Source organism: Chrysemys picta, chromosome 8 (assembly GCF_011386835.1).
Source record: "Chrysemys picta bellii isolate R12L10 chromosome 8, ASM1138683v2, whole genome shotgun sequence".
NCBI classification, from domain to species: domain Eukaryota; kingdom Metazoa; phylum Chordata; order Testudines; family Emydidae; genus Chrysemys; species Chrysemys picta.
This window is the reverse complement of record NC_088798.1, coordinates 59,259,011-59,277,178: the sequence shown is the minus strand read 5'-3', so window position 1 is coordinate 59,277,178 and position 18,168 is coordinate 59,259,011. Positions and strand designations below refer to the sequence as shown.

The 18,168-nt window shown below is 46.5% G+C and overlaps 1 protein-coding gene across 1 annotated transcript in view; it reads left to right on the top strand.

Annotated features, from left to right (window-relative positions):
- Positions 1-12,136, top strand: part of PAPPA2 (pappalysin 2) — a 184,345-nt gene extending 172,209 nt beyond the window's left edge. Inside the window, exon 23 of the mRNA XM_065553642.1 lies at positions 503-12,136. Coding sequence (XP_065409714.1) covers positions 503-577 — 75 coding nt within the window. The 3' untranslated portion in view covers positions 578-12,136. The remainder of the gene's footprint in view (positions 1-502) is intronic.
- The last annotated feature ends 6,032 nt before the right edge of the window (positions 12,137-18,168 follow it).

The following is an 18,168-nucleotide window of genomic DNA, read 5'->3' as shown; positions in this document are numbered from 1 at the left end:
TCTGTGGTTGTTAACTCAGATGCCAGGCATGGTCATGAACATATGTACCGTGGCCTCTCAGATGGTAGGAGCTTATTTTGTGGGTAGAGTTTGGAGAAGTACCTCTACTTCCCTCCACTCTCCACCATTCAACCCCTGTAGGGCATGGAACATGCCTTAAGGTATGGGCTGCATCCAATACAATGTGACCCAAAACCTGATTGAGCCATTTGGGTGCTACTGTAATACATAAGAAGAACCATACTGACCTTGGCTGGCTCCTGTACTGGCTATCTGGGTGACCAGTCATTCCTGACCCAACTCTCACTGAATCATGGAAAGACCCCAGTTGGCTACAGTGAGAGAGCCCTAGGTTAAGCCCCAATTATTGGAACCAATTAAAAAGCCATTGGTCCTTGTATTCTACCCTCAGATCCTCAGAGGGGCTCATTGTAATCAGGTTTCACATCCCTTTTCCAGTGAGCGACTCTGCAAACCCATTTGCTTCTTTCCTTCCCCTCAGGTGATCCCATTTGCTGCTGATTGTGACCAAGATGAGTGCACCTGCCGGGACCCAACGGCTGAAGAGAATCAGTAATGGCACCATGAGCGGCTTCTGTGGGCGAGGCGAGCACCAGAGGAATAAATGGGAATCAACCGGGGCCGGTGGGAGAGTGAAAGGCGGCTTGGGAGAGGAAAGAGGAGAGTTGGGAGGAGGAGATGGGAAGGAGTCAGAATCAAAATAAGGACGATCTCTGCATTAAATTGGGCACAGGCACCCAGCATTCTGAGGCATCGTGTGAAAGGAGGGATGTGCATGATGAGAAGGGGGGAAACAAGTGACAAGATGGTGGATTGAGAGCGGGAAGACAAATCTGCTCAACACATAGTTACACCTCCTACCCTTCTGTCACCCCCTTTCAGAACCAAAATTAAGATCCAGGACTTGAGCCAAAGCCCAGTGAACTCAGCAAGGATGAGTCTTTCCATTGACTTCAGCCAGCTTTGGATCAGGCCCTAGAGCCAACAGATGAGAAGCTGCCATGGACACTTTATGTTACAGTATCAATGGTTTGCCACCTACGAGTGTCTGTTTGCTCTGAATTTCCTCACTACTCACTTCCTCTACTGTATAGGCTCCTTTTAGCAAGGTTGAGGTAGTTGTGATCTCTCTGCAAATATTTAAACATAATTCTATATATATATATATATGTATACACACATATATATATATAAAATATATATTATATATTTTTTGCTGTTTATTAAGCTGAGAAAGAATACCCTTTGTAACACCCATGCTGCTGTGAAGTACAAACTATTGGAAAAAGAGGTTGGAAAAGAAGTGAACTTCCCATAATTTGCTGGGAGGGAGAGGAAAACAGAGAGACACCAAGCAGGGCCTTTAATTCTAATAGGAGATGCCTTGCCAGTAACCCAAAATTAGGGGCAAATGCTAAGAAGTACTGAGCACCTACAAATCCCAGGGACTTCAATGCGATTTGAAGGTGCTCAGCTTCATTCAGAATTTGGTCCTAAGACAGTATTTGAGATATGGTTATCCTTCAAAATATATGACAGTACTCTTGAATAGCTCTACCAAACACTACGGCTTACTATAGTGTTACTACATGATGGTTACTCTGGAATACTATAGTGCTATCACTCGAGAATACTTCACTATGGCCCATTACTCCAGAATTTTCTAGGGTGGTTCATTATGCCAGAATACTCTAGTATGTTCTAGTGTTCTAGAATACTCTCATATGGTCCATTACTCCAGAATTTTCTCGTATAGCTCGTTACTCCAGAATACTCTACTATGAGCCATCTCACACTGTGTTATCATCCTAGTCACTGCTTTGTTCACACTATCTCTCTCCCCCTTCAGCTGTTGGTGACCTGGGTTGGAAAGGAAAGTGTAAGAGCCAGGCAATCAAGAACATCCCATCCATAAAGATAAGGTCCATTCTGCTTAAAACCTCCTCTCTGGTCATGGGATCTCCATGATCCAAACATGGTATTGGCAGCTTCTCAGAGTACACCTGGAAGATGCTGCACTAGCTTAAACCACTTCCCAGGAGAATTTTTGTGTCTTTTTTTTTCTCCTGGGGTTCATTTTTCTGGTCTTCATTGCCCTTAGTTTATACCATAAAATATCAAGAGATCTCTTAGCCTGACCTCTCCCTTTTGTAGGTCACCAGTGAAATAATTCAGATGAGTTTCTAACCAAGTATGATCCCAACCAACGTTTGGACCCAGAACCAGACTTCCCGGAAGTTCACATAAGTGGGTTGGAATCAGCCCATTGGAGACAGATGCCAGACTTGGGACTTAGAGCCAGATGTGAATTGCCCCAGTGTTTGAGCTTTTTCAGATCTGGAGTTTAGATGAGCCCCCTTTTAATTCCTAACAGATTTTTGGAATCACTTTAAAGAGGGATGGAGGCAGGTAATTGAAGAGAAATGGAAAACTGGGGTTGAGGGGAGGAGAGAAAGGGGATATAAAGATGGGGAAAGAGGAGTAGGGAGAGAAAATGTGACTGTCTCAGGGTCTCTCTGTTGTTGGGTTAGGGCTGAGGAAAGTTCCAGCCAGAGTTTTTCCTTTGACAGTGGAAGGTTGGAGGAATGGAGCAAGTTGTGAAGCCAGACTTGACCAGGCCCTTTTCAATGTGGAAACGCTCCTCCAGCTGAGGAACACGTGGAGGGAGAGTGACTCTGTAGGGAGACTAGGGAATTTCAAAGGCCACCATGCAGTTTCTGTGATTTTGGCTCTTGCCGGTCTGTTTGTCAGGCCTGTCAAAAGGGGACCTTACAAGTAAACCCCCCTGCTCTACTCTGTGGGACCCTACATCAAGTCCCATGTCTGGGTCTCTCTCCCTTCTCTGAGCTGAGAGGGGCAGGATACATGCGCAGCTCCAGGGAATAGGTGGCAGGCGAGTCAGTGTGTCACTTCACTCAACAATAGGGCTGCTCAAAATGTTTCTGTTGAAACTGCTTTTTTGATGAAAAATTGTGGTTTTGACCAAGCAGAATGTTTCGCAAAAAGGGTCTGCTTTCTGCCGAAAATTTTGACTGAATACCTGAAAACCAAAAAGTTTGCAGTTTTCAGCCAAAATCTGAAAAATTTTTATTTGGAAATTCTGTTATGGTGCCTCATGCCCCCATTCTTCTCTATGGCCAGGCCCCCAGCTGGACTACATATCCCATGATGCACTGTGGTGAGGGACTCTTTGGATATACCACAGTAGCTCAGCAAGAGGGCAGATTGTAGTGCATCATAGGAGAAGGAGTTTAGAACATAAGAACGGGCATACTGGGTCAGACCAATGTCATCTAGCCCAGTATTCTGTCTTCTGGCAGTGGCCAATGCCAGATACTCCAGAGGGAATGAACAGAACAGGACAATTATTGAGTGATCCATCCCCTGTCGTTCAGTCCCAGCTTCTAGCAGTCAGAGGCTTAGGACACCCACAGCATGGAATTGCATCCCTGACCATCTTGGCTAATAGTCATTGGTGGACCTATCCTCCATGAATTTATCTAGTTCTTTTTTGAATCCCTTTATACTTTTGGCCTTCACAACATCCCCTGGCAATGACTTCCATAGGTTGACTGCATTGTGTGAAGAAGTACTTCCTTTTGTTTGTTTTAAACATGCTGCGTATTAATTGCATTGGGTAACCACTGGTCCTTGTGTTATGTGAAGGGGTAAATAACACTTAGGTATATCTCCATATATATATATATATATTTATCTCATAGAACTGGAAGGAACCCCAAAAGGTCATCCAGTCCAGCCCTCTGCCTTCACTAGCAGGACCAAGTACTGATTTTGCCCCAGATCCCTAAGTGGCCCCCTCAAGGATTGAACTCACACTCTAGGTTTAGCAGGCCAATGCTCAACCCACTGAGCTATCCCTTCCCCTTTTCTATTGGCTCCACGCCAGTCATGGTTTTATAGACTTCTATAATATCCCCCCTTAGTTGTCTCTTTTCCAAACTGAAGAGCCCTGGACTTTTTAATCTGTCCTCATATCAAAGCTGTTCCATTCCCCTAATCATTTTTGTTGCCCTTCTCTGTACCTTTTCCAATTCTAATACATCTTTCTTGAGATGGGGCGACCACAACTGCACGCAGTATTCAAAGTGTGGTCATACCATAGATTTATATAGTCATATTATGATATTTTCTGTTTTATTATCCATGCCTTTCTTAATGGCTTGTAACATTCTGTTAGCTTTTTTGACTGCCACTGCACATTGAGCGGATGTTTTCAGATAACTATCTACAGTGACTCTGAGATTTCTTTCTTGAATGATAATTTAGAACCTATCATTTTGTATGTACTGTTAGGATTATGTTCTCCAATGTGCATTACTTTGCATTTATCAACATTGAATTTCAACTGCCATTTTGTTGCCCAGTGACCCAGTTTTGTGAGATCCCTTTGTAGCTCTTCGCAATCTGACTGGGACTTAACTATCTTGAGTAGTTTTGTATCATCTGCAAATGTTGCCACCTCACCGTTTATCCCTTTTTCTAGAACTTTTATGAATATGTTGAACAGTACTGGTCCCAGTACAGATCCGAGAAGGACCCCACTGTTTACTTCTCTCCATTCTGAAAACTGATAATTTATTCTTATCCTTTGTTTTCTATCTTTTAACCAGTTATCAATCCATGAGAGGACCTTCCCTCTTGTCCCATGACTACTTACTTGCTTAAGAGCCTTTGGTGAGGGACTTTGTCAAAGGCTTTCTGAAAGTCCAACTACACTATATCCACTGGATCACGCTTGTCAATATGTTTGTTGACAGCCCCCACCCCATGCCAACCAAAGAATTCTAATAAATTGGTGAGGCATTATTTCCTTTTACAAAAGCCATGTTGACTCTTCTGCAACAAATCATGTTCATCTGTGTCTGATAATTCTGTTCTTTGCTTTAGTTTCAACCAATTTGTTTAGTACTGAAGTTAGACTTACTGGCCTGGAATTGCCAAGTTTGCCTCTGGAGCCATTTTTAAAAATTGGCATCACATTAACTATGCTCCAGTCATCTGGTACAGAATCTGATTTAAATGATAGGTTACATATCATAGTTAGCAGTTCTGCAATTTCATATTTGAGCTCCTTCAGAACTCTTGGTGACTACCATCTGGTCCTGGTGACTTATTACTGTTTAATTTATCAATTTGTTCCAAAACCTCCTCTACTGACACCTCAATCTGGGATAGTTCCTCAGATTTGTCACCTAAAAAGAATGGCTCAGGTGTGGGAATCTCCTTCACATCCTCTGCAGTGAAGACCAGGAGCTGAGCCCATAGAAGAGTGTGGGGGCATGAGGCCCCTGAACTACAACTCCCATGAGACACCACAATGGTATTTCTGAATCATAATTTTTCTGGTTTTTGGCCAATAATTTTAGATTTTTGATGGAAAGTTGAAATTTTCCAAGGAAACAATTTTTTTTCAAGCAGCCCTACTCAGCTATATAAGAAGTTGTGCTGATGGGCCCATCTAGATATCTGATGCCTTCAGAATAAGGGGAAGGGGCTGGAAAGTGGGGAATCCTCTGATAGCTTCCTCTTTGACAACTGCTCAATGTCGAGTCCCCTCTTCAAAACAAGCTGCAAGAGGAGAGAGGGGGAGATACAGCCCTGGTGTAGGTGAGCACAACTCCATTGATAGCAATGGAATGACTGCTGCTCGCACCAAGGCTGAGTCTGGCCCAGAATGAGAACCCAAGCTCTTCAAGACTGCAGGACACGCATTCTGCACCCTTCTGGTTTGATGGCAAAGCGCCTGCATGTTCCCTCAGCGTTTGAGCTGCCACATCCCTTTGGTTCATGCGTTGTGATTATGCAAGGCCCCAATTCCAGCAGGAAGCACTGCAGTGAGACCAGAAACCAAGTTCAGATCCTTGCAGTGATATGCCAACAAAGAGGGGCCATTGCAGCTAGATTGCTGTAGGCCCAGTTACTGTGACACAATTCCACTTGCTTTAGCAGCACTTGCCCTGATGTCACTGAAAGCAGAGTTTAGCATGGTGGTGGTGTTCTTTTGAATCAGCACTAATCTGTAGTGAGGGATGAATTTCAGCATCACAGGTTTGGATGAACACCCAGAGAAAGGGATACCTATCATAACCTCTTTGTTCTGCGGCATTGAGCTGGGAATCTCTTGGGAACAGGCTCTGCTGTGAGATTTCCAGGACAGCGAAACCTTGGTTAACTGAACTCACCAGAGGTCAGTAATGTCCCCCAGTTTTGAAGCTGCTAAGCAGCATTCAGGACCTAGTGCTGCCCAAGCAGAGACATAGCTGATGATAGGCTCTGAGGGCAACTGGAGTGGTCCTGTGTGCAGGCTGGGGACTGCAGAAATGCTGCTCAGACTCAGGATGTGTGGAGTAAGGGTGACACTCAGTGGGGAGATGGGAGAATTTCAAATATCTGCATCCTACCGCCTCTGCCCTTCCCAGCCTGACTTCAATAGGAGCTGCAGGTGCCTCTGAAAATCAGGCCACTAACGTAGGTGGGGAATTTTAGGCTCTCGGGTTTGAAAAGCTTTGCCTTATGGGCTAGCCCCGAGTCCCATCACTGATGGGAGTGTTTGTCACATGCATGCTGTGGGCAGACGCTAACATGTTACACGATAGGCACAGAGAAGAGCATTCTGGCAAAAGGGGATGCCATGGGGTGGGAAAGCTGTGCGGAATGCCAAGCTATGGGCCAGGGTGAGAGCAGCTGAGGACAGATCTGATGGGAATTCCAATAGAGAGTTTGCTTCTCGTGAATCAATAGCTTTTATGTAACAAGAATCTCATTCTTCTGTAGCAACACTGAGCGTTTTGTTGCCTTAGGGTTTCATTCACAACTGAGGCTGCTGCTATTTTTGTTTTTTTGTATTTGATAATTATTTTTTATAAAAATCTATGGAAATAAATAATCTTCTCATCTTCTGCCTCTTCCTCCTCCTCATCACTGCATGTAATCTGAAGACTCAGCATTGCCAACTAGGAATGGGGCACCCAGCCTGATGCTGCAGGGACACACTGTCTATGTGTACTCTAAGAGCTGGGGGAAAGGTTCCTGGCTCTATGTTGTGTAGGTTGGTAGTCGTTTTAATTTCTTATGCCATGGAGCAGAGATGGGCTCAAGCCACAAAATCTGGACCAAGATCCAGGGTTCAACCCTTTCCCCAGGCTCAAGAGGTTTAGTTTGGCTGATTATAAAGAAGATCCCAGAGAGACTTCTCAGAAGGCCATTGTGCTTGGTTGCTGTCTGTCTGTCCCCGGCATAGCACTGCTTATAAGTCAGTATCCACAGCGGCACCTGTCTGGCCACCCTTGCATGAGTGGTTTGGGCATTATCATCTACCTTATAGATCCTGGGCCTGATTCTTCTTTCGCGTACACTGGTGTAAATCAGGAGTAGCACCATTGAAGTCAATGAAATTACAAACTGGTATGAGATCAGAAGAAAATTGGCTGTTTTAGCTCACTTTAATAGCAAAAGGCAGCATATGCACATCAATATATCATGAATGATACCATGTCTCTCTATGATTCTTTTCTTAATTAGGATTATTATTTAAAAGCACTGCCTCTCACTGCTTTACTCCAGGAATAATGGATGATCATTCAGAGGTTCCAGTGAACGAATCAAAATCTGCTTTCTAAAAAGTACAGGTGGCCCCAATCCAAACCTTTCCAAAGTTCCAGCATGGGGAGGGTTTCAGATCCAGAATTCTGGTTCAGACCCGTCCCTACCAAAAGGAGGTTTGACAAGGTTCAGACAGTGGAGCAAACTGGATGAGCATTCAGTTTGCTCCATCATCTGAGCATTTTTGAATAATCTATCACAAAGGTGCGGAGAAAGGACCACGATCTTGAACTGTGACTATTTTCAATTATTGCTGTGGTCAGCACTTGGGTTGTTACATCCTTGGAAGAGAACGCATGAATCCAGATATGCTGGGAACCAAATTTATGTGGACGTATTAGATTGCCCAGAGACACTAATTTAGAGATGAGTTTGGATGAGCTGCAAAAACCATCTATCTTACATTTCCATTTAGCCCTGAACCTCTTTTCCACTGACTAGAGCGATGGAGTGGCAGTGGATGCTGTTCACAGAGCTAGATAAGTGTTCCTCAAACTCAGCTGAGCCTTAAAGATCTTGCAGCACTTTATGCACTGCATTTTATCACATCCTCAAAATAGAGGTTTTCCTTAGCTATAGGAAAGGTGTTGGAGATCATCAGTACTATCTGTCTTTCTAAATAGTGATGATCCATATTTAGAACATAGCTGCACATTTACTCCCATTATTAGTTAACTAATTGCTGATCTTTTGCCTCTCTGAAAATGCTGCTTCTCTTAATGGGGAGAGCTCCTCAGCTGCTCTATACTGATATATCTGTCATTGAGTCAATGGAGCTATATTGAGCATCTGGCCCAGGTTTAATAACTAGGGTTCTCCTTTGACTGGGGAAATAAACAATCACTGTTAACTTCTTGTCTAATAATGGCGGCTTCACATAGATGAGCACAGAAATCTAGTTTAATTTCTTCTCCTCTCATAGGCTGTTCCTAGAGTCCATTCTTTGAAATATGTGAAGGGGTGGTGTTGGCCCTTTGGTAACTAATTGTCCTCTGAGATGGTCACATGTTCTTCATGGCTTTGGCTTTGATACTCATATAAACTGGACTCTTGATTTGTGCCTGCAGTATCCACCTTTCATTGCATTTCGTTTTGTCACCAGGGGGATTCTAGGAACTGGCTGAGAGTGCTGGCAAACATATGGCAGATACCACTGCACAGCTACTAATGCCACAGGAAACTTCTGTCCTGCTGTTCATTGCTATGGATGAAATGAGTAAAGTTGCTGGCAGAGTGGGGTATACATTATAAAAACACTGTTGTCACAACCAGGACTAACTGGTCCCATTGGCCTTTCTTACACTGGCAAATTTTGCCTAAAATCCCCCACCATGGCTACCCTAAGTTCAACTGCCCCAGTGCTATCTATAATGAGCCCACTAGTGTGGACGAGACAACAGCCACAGCATTTGAAGACCCATGTCGTGTAGATCTGTGATGAGCAGAGATAAACAACATGGTGCAGAATGGTACCCTGCAAAGATTTTTGCAGTTTGTTCACTTCTACAGCTTAGGAGACTAATGGTCTATGAAGAGCCACTCCTGCTGGATCTATTTTTGTCTGAAATCTTGTTTTTAAGTTTTTTGGGTTTTTTTAAGACTTAAAAATAGTGGCTCTTCTCTCCCTCCCACCTCAAGGAAGAAATTGAGTGCAAGCGACTAAGCTCTGCCCCTTGCTGACATCACTGCTATCTGCATACCAACCAGATGCAAATAGCATCCCCCTCTCTTTATTTATATACACTCCCGTCATCCTGGTTATAGCTGCTACACTTTTTTGGTTACAGCTGTTCCACTGTCTTGATTAAGCTGCTACATTGCTGCCTCCCAGCACAGAGAACGGAGGAGGGGGAAAAATCTCACTGACTAGCAGGAGCTCAGATCACATCTCATGGATTAACATGGCCTGGGGTTTGTGATGTCACTATTTAACAAGACAGGACATTACACCAACTATGGAAGCCAAAAGAGTGTGTCCAAAAGGCACATTTTCTGGAGAGGTAAAAGAGAAAAGAAAAGTTTGTTCCATTAAAGTTATTAGGAGGACTTAAAAACATAACTGCTGATCATATGAAGGCAGGCTCGAAGATTTCCAAGCAGCTTTGCAGGTTACCTTTCAAACCCTGGAGTTCACTGCCACTCCGTCTTATATTGCTTCCCTTATTGCTGCCACAGCTAAACTGATGGCGGGAAATTTTAGTAAATAGTCTTAGCGTATACACAGCTTTTGTGGGCAGCCTGAGCAGGGAGTCCAAGGATTGATTGGGCCCTTGATTGACTGAGGCCGTCCATCCGAAAGTGGCAGAGCAGAGGACTTCAGCCTTCAGATCACCCGGCAGCCCAGGGCACAAGCCTTTGGTCAATCTAGCATGTCACTATCACTACGAGTAACTCAGAAAACATAACAGCTGTGCAGCTCAGCTGGCATTGTAGCTCTGTTCAAAATGCCCATCAGCACTAGCACTGTATGACCAGGTTAATTTCTGAGTCTAACATTCTTGTGTTGCTAAAGTACAGAGCAACCAGCACAAAAAAACCCCTTCCCCTTTCACTTGAAATGCAACATGCCTTGCCTTGTAACCAAAATGAAAGATCAACAGCTGACTGGTATTCATCATGACTATAATAGAATAGAAGTCCTTGTAGCTTTGGCAGAGCTACCCAGAAAACGGGGCAAAAATTCATGGAAAACATTTCTTTTTCATTCCCAGCAAAATTTGAAATTTTTTTGAAATTCAAAATATTGTGACCAGCTCAGTTTCTCAGGCTATGCTGATTATTTTTACATTTTGGCTCAATCACACTGCTGTCTTTGAGCCGATTGGGGGAATGGATACCTGTGATGGGAGGGGAGACATGGGCCATGACCACAAAAGCCAGATCTGGATTCAGATCCATATTTTCCCAAAGTGAATCAGAAGTGTTTTGAGCCATTACAGAGATAAGTGCCAGGACTGGAGAGAGATTGAATTTCCCTGAAGCTCCGGCACGTTGGGATTCGTATATCAGAGCTGGAATAGACCTGTTAAATCATCCACTCCTCTGTGGAACTGTTGCCTACATGAATTAGTATGCTGTCCAGTCTAGTTTTAAAAGTCCCAAAGCAATGAGTCTGCCACCACTTCCCTTAGCAATTCCGGCCACAGCTGAATACATCGCACTGTCTGGGTGGCTAACCCTGAGATTCAGCCTAAATTCTGGGGTTTGGTTTGGGACCGTCTCTTAATTTTTGCTGGAGAAAAAATCCTGGAGGTAAGAGAGTGATGAGGGGAGTGGGGTAGGTTGTTTCTCCTTGTGTCTGAATTCTGCCAAGCTCAAGCTGGTATTTGTAAGAAATAGGCTGCACCTCAACCACAGATTATTGAGCTGGCTGCAGGAACCGCGGGGTGAAATCCTATGGCCTGGGCTAGGAAGGAGGTCAGACTGCATGAGCGCAGTAGTCCCTTCTGGCCTGTGAGTCTGGGACTCTACATCCCTAGGGCATTTGGGGTGGAGGTTACTCCCTACAGTGGCTGAAAGAAAGAGAGGTAGGGGCAGAGACCTTTATTGGGTAGGGCTCCCTTCTCCCCAGTAAGGACTGAAGGATTATTTCTGGAACAAAGGGCGCCTTGCTTGGTCTTTCCCACAGAGTTACAGTGAATGGGGTTCAGTTTGTACTTGTGTATTTTGAAATGTACATTTGGTTTCTGCTGATATTCTTAGCTCCTCGTTGTCAGCCCAGTCGTGTACCACCACTACTTGTCTCCAGCCACGCCGGTTCCACAGGGGAATGCTGTATGCAGAACTGCAATGGCAGGGGCTGTATATTCACCATATCAGAAGGGGGAGGGAGAGAGGCGGGTGCTCATTTCCTCAGGTCTGCCCTGGACTCACAAAGGCCTCTCTGGCTGATTTGTGCTTTCCATGCCAAGTGAGCACCACCCACTTACATGAGAGAATAGACCTGGAATTGGGATGCCACAGCCACAGATTCCAGGGGATCACCACAAGACCATGCCCAATTCTGTTCAGCTCTGGAGGCAAGTGTGTTATGGAAATATCCTCTAGGCCGGGGGTCCCTTTAGCTGACCTTCAGCTTCATTGTCCTTTACTCCCAGGCCTCCAAGTCCTCTGAATGACCACAAAATGCCTCCTTTCTCCAGTGTTCCCCTGCAAGGAGTCCAGCAGTTTTGCCAGCCTCTGTCTTGGAAATGAATCTCTCTCACACCATCACTACAGTCTCTGGTATAGCATCCAGAGCACATGGGTATGCATGGATGAAGGGCTGACCTACTGCACATGAAACCAAGCCTGCTGCCCGCAGTGCGCTCCACCCAGCTGACAATCCTAGCTCCCATGAAAACGCCACTCAAGCTTGTCAGGTCGAACCCCATGGAAACAGCATGGCTGGGGACACCATGACAGAAACTGATCTCCTGGGCTGAGAAACTGCTAAAGCCAGTTATTTTGTAAGTGTGTAATATGTTAATAAAAAACCCCACAAAAAGTGAAAGACCTGCCTGCTGGGGTTCTTCTTCAGCCCAAACTCAGCATTAGTTCCCTTTTCTCCCCTAGGATCGCTCTCTCTTGCACTCCCATTTCCAGTGTCTCATGGGACTAGACCCAGGGCCCTAACACTTCACGTGCCCACTCCTGTGCTCTGTAGGCTTCACCCTTTATTTTTCATGCAGCACTGTCACAAGTGGGGGGGGGGGCGGCTTTAAGGAGACTCAGACTCAGCTTGCTGTGACAACCAGGTACCCTCCCAGCTGTTTCTAATTGGTTGGGGGTGGGGGGTCAGGTGGCGTGGGGAAATGATTGGACCCAGCTGAGAGAGCGAGCGGGTTTGCACAAAGGCTGAGAGTGCTCCTCTGTAGAAAGGCCCGGCTGCAGGGTGCTTTTGTTTTGGGACCGTCCTCTATGAGTGCAAGCAGTAGGGGTAAGAGACTCCTTGAACAGGCTAACCCCTGATCATCTGACTTTGGGGGCAGGCTGGAGTTGAGGATCCAGCGTAGAGGAAGGCTCTCTAGGGCTAGCCTGGGGAGGCAATGCTGTGAAGCATGGGAGAGCAGTCTGCTGAGCCCCAGAGGTGTGGAGTCTGTGGAGCAGCAAGCACTGAAAGGAGCTGTGGGAAAGGCCTAGGACCAAGCTAAGGTAGGCACTGATAGCTGGAGCTTGTTGCTGTCTAGTGGGGCCATGGACTAGAACCCAGAAGAGAAGGAGGGTCTGAGTTCCCCTACTGGCTACGGAGGGAGGTGGTGTGAACCCCTGAGGCAAGGGGTAAGGCCTAGGGGAAGCCCTGAGATCTGGGGGGTGTAACGACCCCTGGGCCTGGTGCCAGAAGGCTGGAGACCGGATGGAAGGATGTTGTACTATTGCTTTCTGTCCCCCTGCAAAGGTGGGGAATGACTATAAGTGACCTGGCCAGAGCATTGCAGAACTGGAGTGACTGTTGGTAGGGGGCACTAGATGGGCAGCGCCTGCCATGCCATGCTCAGCCGTGAAGGGGTGCACCGGCAGCGAGGCCACTCCTTTGCAGTCCCTAAACTCAAAGGGCTGCACTGCCCAGTTATTGAGCAGCCACAGCACTGCTTGGCAAAGTGTGAGAACTGCCCAATGCATGCTAGCCTGTCCTCTGGGTCACACTGTCTCCCTGCCTTCCCTAACTGCTGCTGCTCCCTGTACACATCACCCATAGGGTGGCCCTCTGAAAGGCTCCCCCATCCCAGTCTGTGCCCAAGGCCTCTGGGCCTACAGGTTAATGCAATCCCGCTTGTTCCTTGGTCTCAAAATGTCCACCAGCCCCTTGCTCACAGTCCCTCTGTCAGACAGGGCTGTGCCCAGCGCCATAGCAGCTGGCGCAGAGCAATCCCCCTTCTCACAGCTCAGATGATTTAAATGGCCGTCCTGTCAACCTGCTGTAGTGTCACTTTATTGAAATGCTACAAGAGTGCTAGTCCTTATGCTCTAGGCACCCTTGACCTAACTGAAAAAGACACCATTAGTGTATTGATGTCAATGGGCTTTAGGCACCTAACTACTTTTGAGGATCTGGGCCTTAAGGCCTAGCTCTGCTCTTACATCCAAGCAAGGCCCTGATTCAGCCAGGCAATAATTAAGCACAGAGATAACTCAAATGATGACTAGTCCCTTGAAGGCAGCCTATGCTACTTGACGTCAATGCTTGCAAGCTTACCTGAAGGCTTAAAAGCCTGGCTGATGATCTGGACTCTGAATGAGTGAGAACTCTATTGAAATCACTAGAATCCAGTGTCTCTAAATGGAATCCCCACTAGTGTGGTGTTTTTTTTTTTTGTTAGGGGCCTTATCCAAATGACAGTCTTGTGCATGGTTATTACTGTGTCTGCTTGGTGCATTCAAATCTGCTAATGCTGTCAATCATTCTCCCTTGGCTGTCACTGCTCAGCATTGCTTCTGGTGGTCTCTCCTGGAACAGCACTGGGCTGAACTGGGCCTTTGCAGGGCATCGCTGCCTGACAAAAGGTGCAGACGTGTGCTCCTTTCTCAGGGAATGAGGCCAAGGAGGGTTTGCCTGAATGAGGGGGCAGAGTCCATGCTGCTCCTTTGGAGAGGCACCATGTGGAAGGCACAGTCTGAGAGGGAAGCCCCTGGAGTCTGGGCTGCTGGAGGGGCCAAAACAGCTTTTGTTGTAAGCCCTGGAGGCTGCTCTAATTGATGACAATGCCCCCATAGCTGCTTGTTTGACTGAGCTGTAGTCTGCACTCTCTATAGGGCTGAATGCATTGGTGACTACTCCTTCCAACCCAGCCTACCCTTCCTGCCTCACATGTGCCTTCTATGTGGCAGCTTAGGGTGGCTTTTATTGGTCCTATTCTGTTCTTGCACTGAGAGATTCTCCAAGAGCTCATCATGGCTCTTTATAGTCCCTGCATCGTAGCATATAGGGGCTTGGGTGGGGCCCCTGTGAATTGCAGGATTGGACCCCCCCCCCCCAGATGGGAGGGGAGAGCGAGGGAGAAGGAATAAAATGACGCATTGAGAAGATACAGGGCAATGAGAGAGAGTCTGTAATATGGGCCTGGACCTCCTGTTCAAGTCAATGGCACCAACAGTATAGGCTGGGCCTGGGAGCCGTGTGCGAGCCCAGATGAGGATACGGTGGCTGACCTGCCCACGCCTTGGATTCCATTTACTCAGACTCCCCTCGCCCACCCCAACAGTCTCTACTGTGAGTGTGGGGGAGGGCACAGCCTTAGGGTAGGCCCCGCTGCTTCCTTTGAGTCCCTTCTAATCCTACTGGCTACCTGCCGTTCCTCTATCCCGCTCTGAGCAGAGCAGACCTGACCCAAACAAGCCTTAGCTGGGCCAGGCAGCCTGCAAGCATTCCCACTGCCCCAGAAGCACATAGTTAAGGCCTAGGACGGGCCTATTCCCTCCATGTTTCCACAGGCTGTGAATGACTGTTGAACTTCCCTTCCTCTGGATGGCTACAGCCAACCAGGGGCTATGGGCTCAGAGGGGAAGTCTGGTCCCTCTTTGGCACACAGGCCTAAGCTTATCAAGGACACCATTGATTTGAGGTGCTGCAACTTCTGCTGGTCTCTGCTGAGCCACCTCAAAGGCTGAGCATCCACCCTCTGCAAATCAGGCCCCTTTCAGGAGTTTCAAGTTGGGACCTGAAAATCACTGGGAACTTTTCACGATGTACGTCGTTCCTCCTTGTTAGCAACAAGCAGTGGGGCCCTTGGTGGGGTTTTTCTAATCTCTGGCAGTTGGGGGCACTGAGTGAAATGAGATTGGGGGGGGGGGAGGGGAAGGGGTCCTAGTGCCATTATTCCTGTGTCACACTTGGCCATTACTTTACATTTATCCACATATCAAGGGCCCGTTCCATAGTTATTGACCACATTGGGCTATGGGTGGTGGTGAGGAACATTGGGAGGTACCAGCCCAGCCGCTAGTGCATGCAGTTGCAGTCACTTGTCATCTTCCCCAAAGCAAATGGGATTGTTCTGCATGGCCTCCCTGGGAGGTCAGGCCTTGGACTGGGGCCACCACTCCTCCCTAGCTAAAGCCAAGAGAGGTTTAGTTGTGCCAGGCACAGCCCTAAGCCACAGACTCAGAATACTGACCAAGCAACCTTCCCGTGGACAACACAGCTGTGCCCCCTGGCTTTCCCCTTCCTGGTCTTCTCCTTCCCCCCAACCCCCCTTCTTCTGCATGTGGGATACCTTTTCTTCAGTGCCTGTTCCCCCCCCCCCCCCAGACTCATTTTTAAATGTATTTCACTCTATTTATCCTTCTCCCCCCCCCCCCCCCCCCCCCCAAAATCCTTCTGTCCCGGGGGACTGGCCCTTTAAGGGGAGATGGGTTCCAGCCTCACCTGCAGCACAATTTAACTTCCCTCTGGAGGGACCCAGGAATGTCATGGGACAGGCAGGTCATATGGGGGACAGATAGGAGAAGCCAGTGGAGAGCCAGAAATGAAAGTGGAGCAGGGGGGGCTGAGTCTATTGCTTGATAGGGAGCAGAAGGGCAGTGGGCACAGCCTCCACAAAGACTTTTCCTGGCTCCAGGGACAGGGCCTGGCTTGGGGGGTGAGAGCCAGTTCCAACCAACCAGGCTGGAGTGCAGGAAAGAAGGTGGCTGGTGGAAGAGCCATAGGCAGTTTTTCCTGTTGAAAGGTATGGGAACAAACCAACTCCTAAGGAGTGTTGCTACTGAACACATGAAAGCCTTTGTGGGTGAATGAAGAGTCCAAGCGGGGAAACTGAGGCAGGAGTGAGCATGAGCCTAGATCGGTCAGTTAGCCCTCTCTGCAAGTTCTCACCTTTAGTGTTTCTCTTCTCTCCTTGCCCTTTTCTTTCCTTTAGTGTGAAATCCCCTCCCCACTTTACAGGAATTGAGAGCAGAGCTCCTTTACCCTCAGGGCTGGCTTTATGGAAATTGGTGCTATGGGCAAACTTGTATTTTAACCCAATCAACCATGGTCCCCACGGGTTCCCTGGCCTTCCCATCATCTCTAGGCTCCACTGCCTCCACAAGTCTTTAATTTGTATTGAAAGAGATGACCAAGCTTAGCCCTGGCACAAATTAAGCACTGACAGGGCAGCCTGATACTGGCGGGTGCTGGCCGGGTGCCCAGCTCTGAAGGCAATGCCACCGCCAGCAGCAGTGCAGAAGCAAGAGTGGCCTGGTATATGGTGTATTGCCGCCCTCACTTCTGTGCTGCTGCTGTGGCTCATGGTGTCTGGTGCTCGGCATGTGGCTCAAGGCTTCGTGCTGTCACACTTGTACACTATCTTTAGTAGAGAGAAATAAAATCTGCTTACTTTCTCTAACATGCACACTCTGTGTTACTGCCATTATCGTCTCTATTTTAATCAATTGTTTTCATGCCACTAAAAACGTACTTAATTTTAACTTACATGATTAAGTTTCTTTTTTTATTAAGAAAGGGAATTTTTAAAAATTATTTTGGCATTTATGTTTACCGATCACAATCATGTACATGACTCTAACATTTGACTCCATCATTGCTATTGGTATAATAGTTGGAACTGCATTTATTCCCATGCCAATTTTGTTACTTTACAGATATAACTAAGAATTAGGGCTGTCAATTAATCGCAGTTAACTCACACGATTAACTAAAAAAAAAATTTATCACAATTTAAAAAAAAAATAATTGTGATTAATCATAGTTTTAATCACACTGCTAAACAATAGAATACCAACTGAAATGTATTCACTATTTTTGGATGGTTTTTCTACATTTTCAAATATACTGATTTAAATTACAACACAGGATACAAAGTATACAGTGCTCACTTTATATTTTTATTACAAATATTTGCACTGTAAAAATGATTAAAAAAAAGAGATTTTTTCAATTCACCTCATACAAGTACCATAATTCAATCTCTTTATTGTGAAAGTGCAACTTAAAAATGTAGGTTGTTGTTGTTATTATTATTATTATTATTATTTATTTTATTACATAACTGCACTCAAACGAAACAATGTAAAACTTTAGGGCCTACAAGTACACTCAGTCCTACTTCTTATTCAGCCAATTGCTCAGACAAAAAAGTTTGTTTACATTTATGGGAGATAATGCTGTCCACTTCTTGTTTACAATGTCACCTGTAAGTGAGAACAGCCGTTTGCATGTCACTGTTGTATCCGGCGTCGCAAGATATTTACATGCCAGATGCGCTAAAGATTCATAGGTCCCTTCATGCTTCAACCACCATTCCAGAAGACATACTCCTCAAAGAATTACATTTAAGCAGAGGAGAGAAAGGGCAGTTACCTGTTCCGTAACTGGCGTTCTTCGAGATGTGTTGCTCAGGTGTATTCCACTAGAGATGTGCGTGCTCGCCACGTGCACCGGTGCCGGAAGGTTTTTCCCTTAGCAGTACCCATAGTGGGGGAGCACCACTGCGACCCATGGAGTGGTGCCGGTATATCGCGCCATAAGGGGAGCTACGGGCTCCCCCCACCCTCAGTTCCTTCTTGCCAGACAACTCCGACAGAGGGGAAGGAGGGCGGGACGTGGAA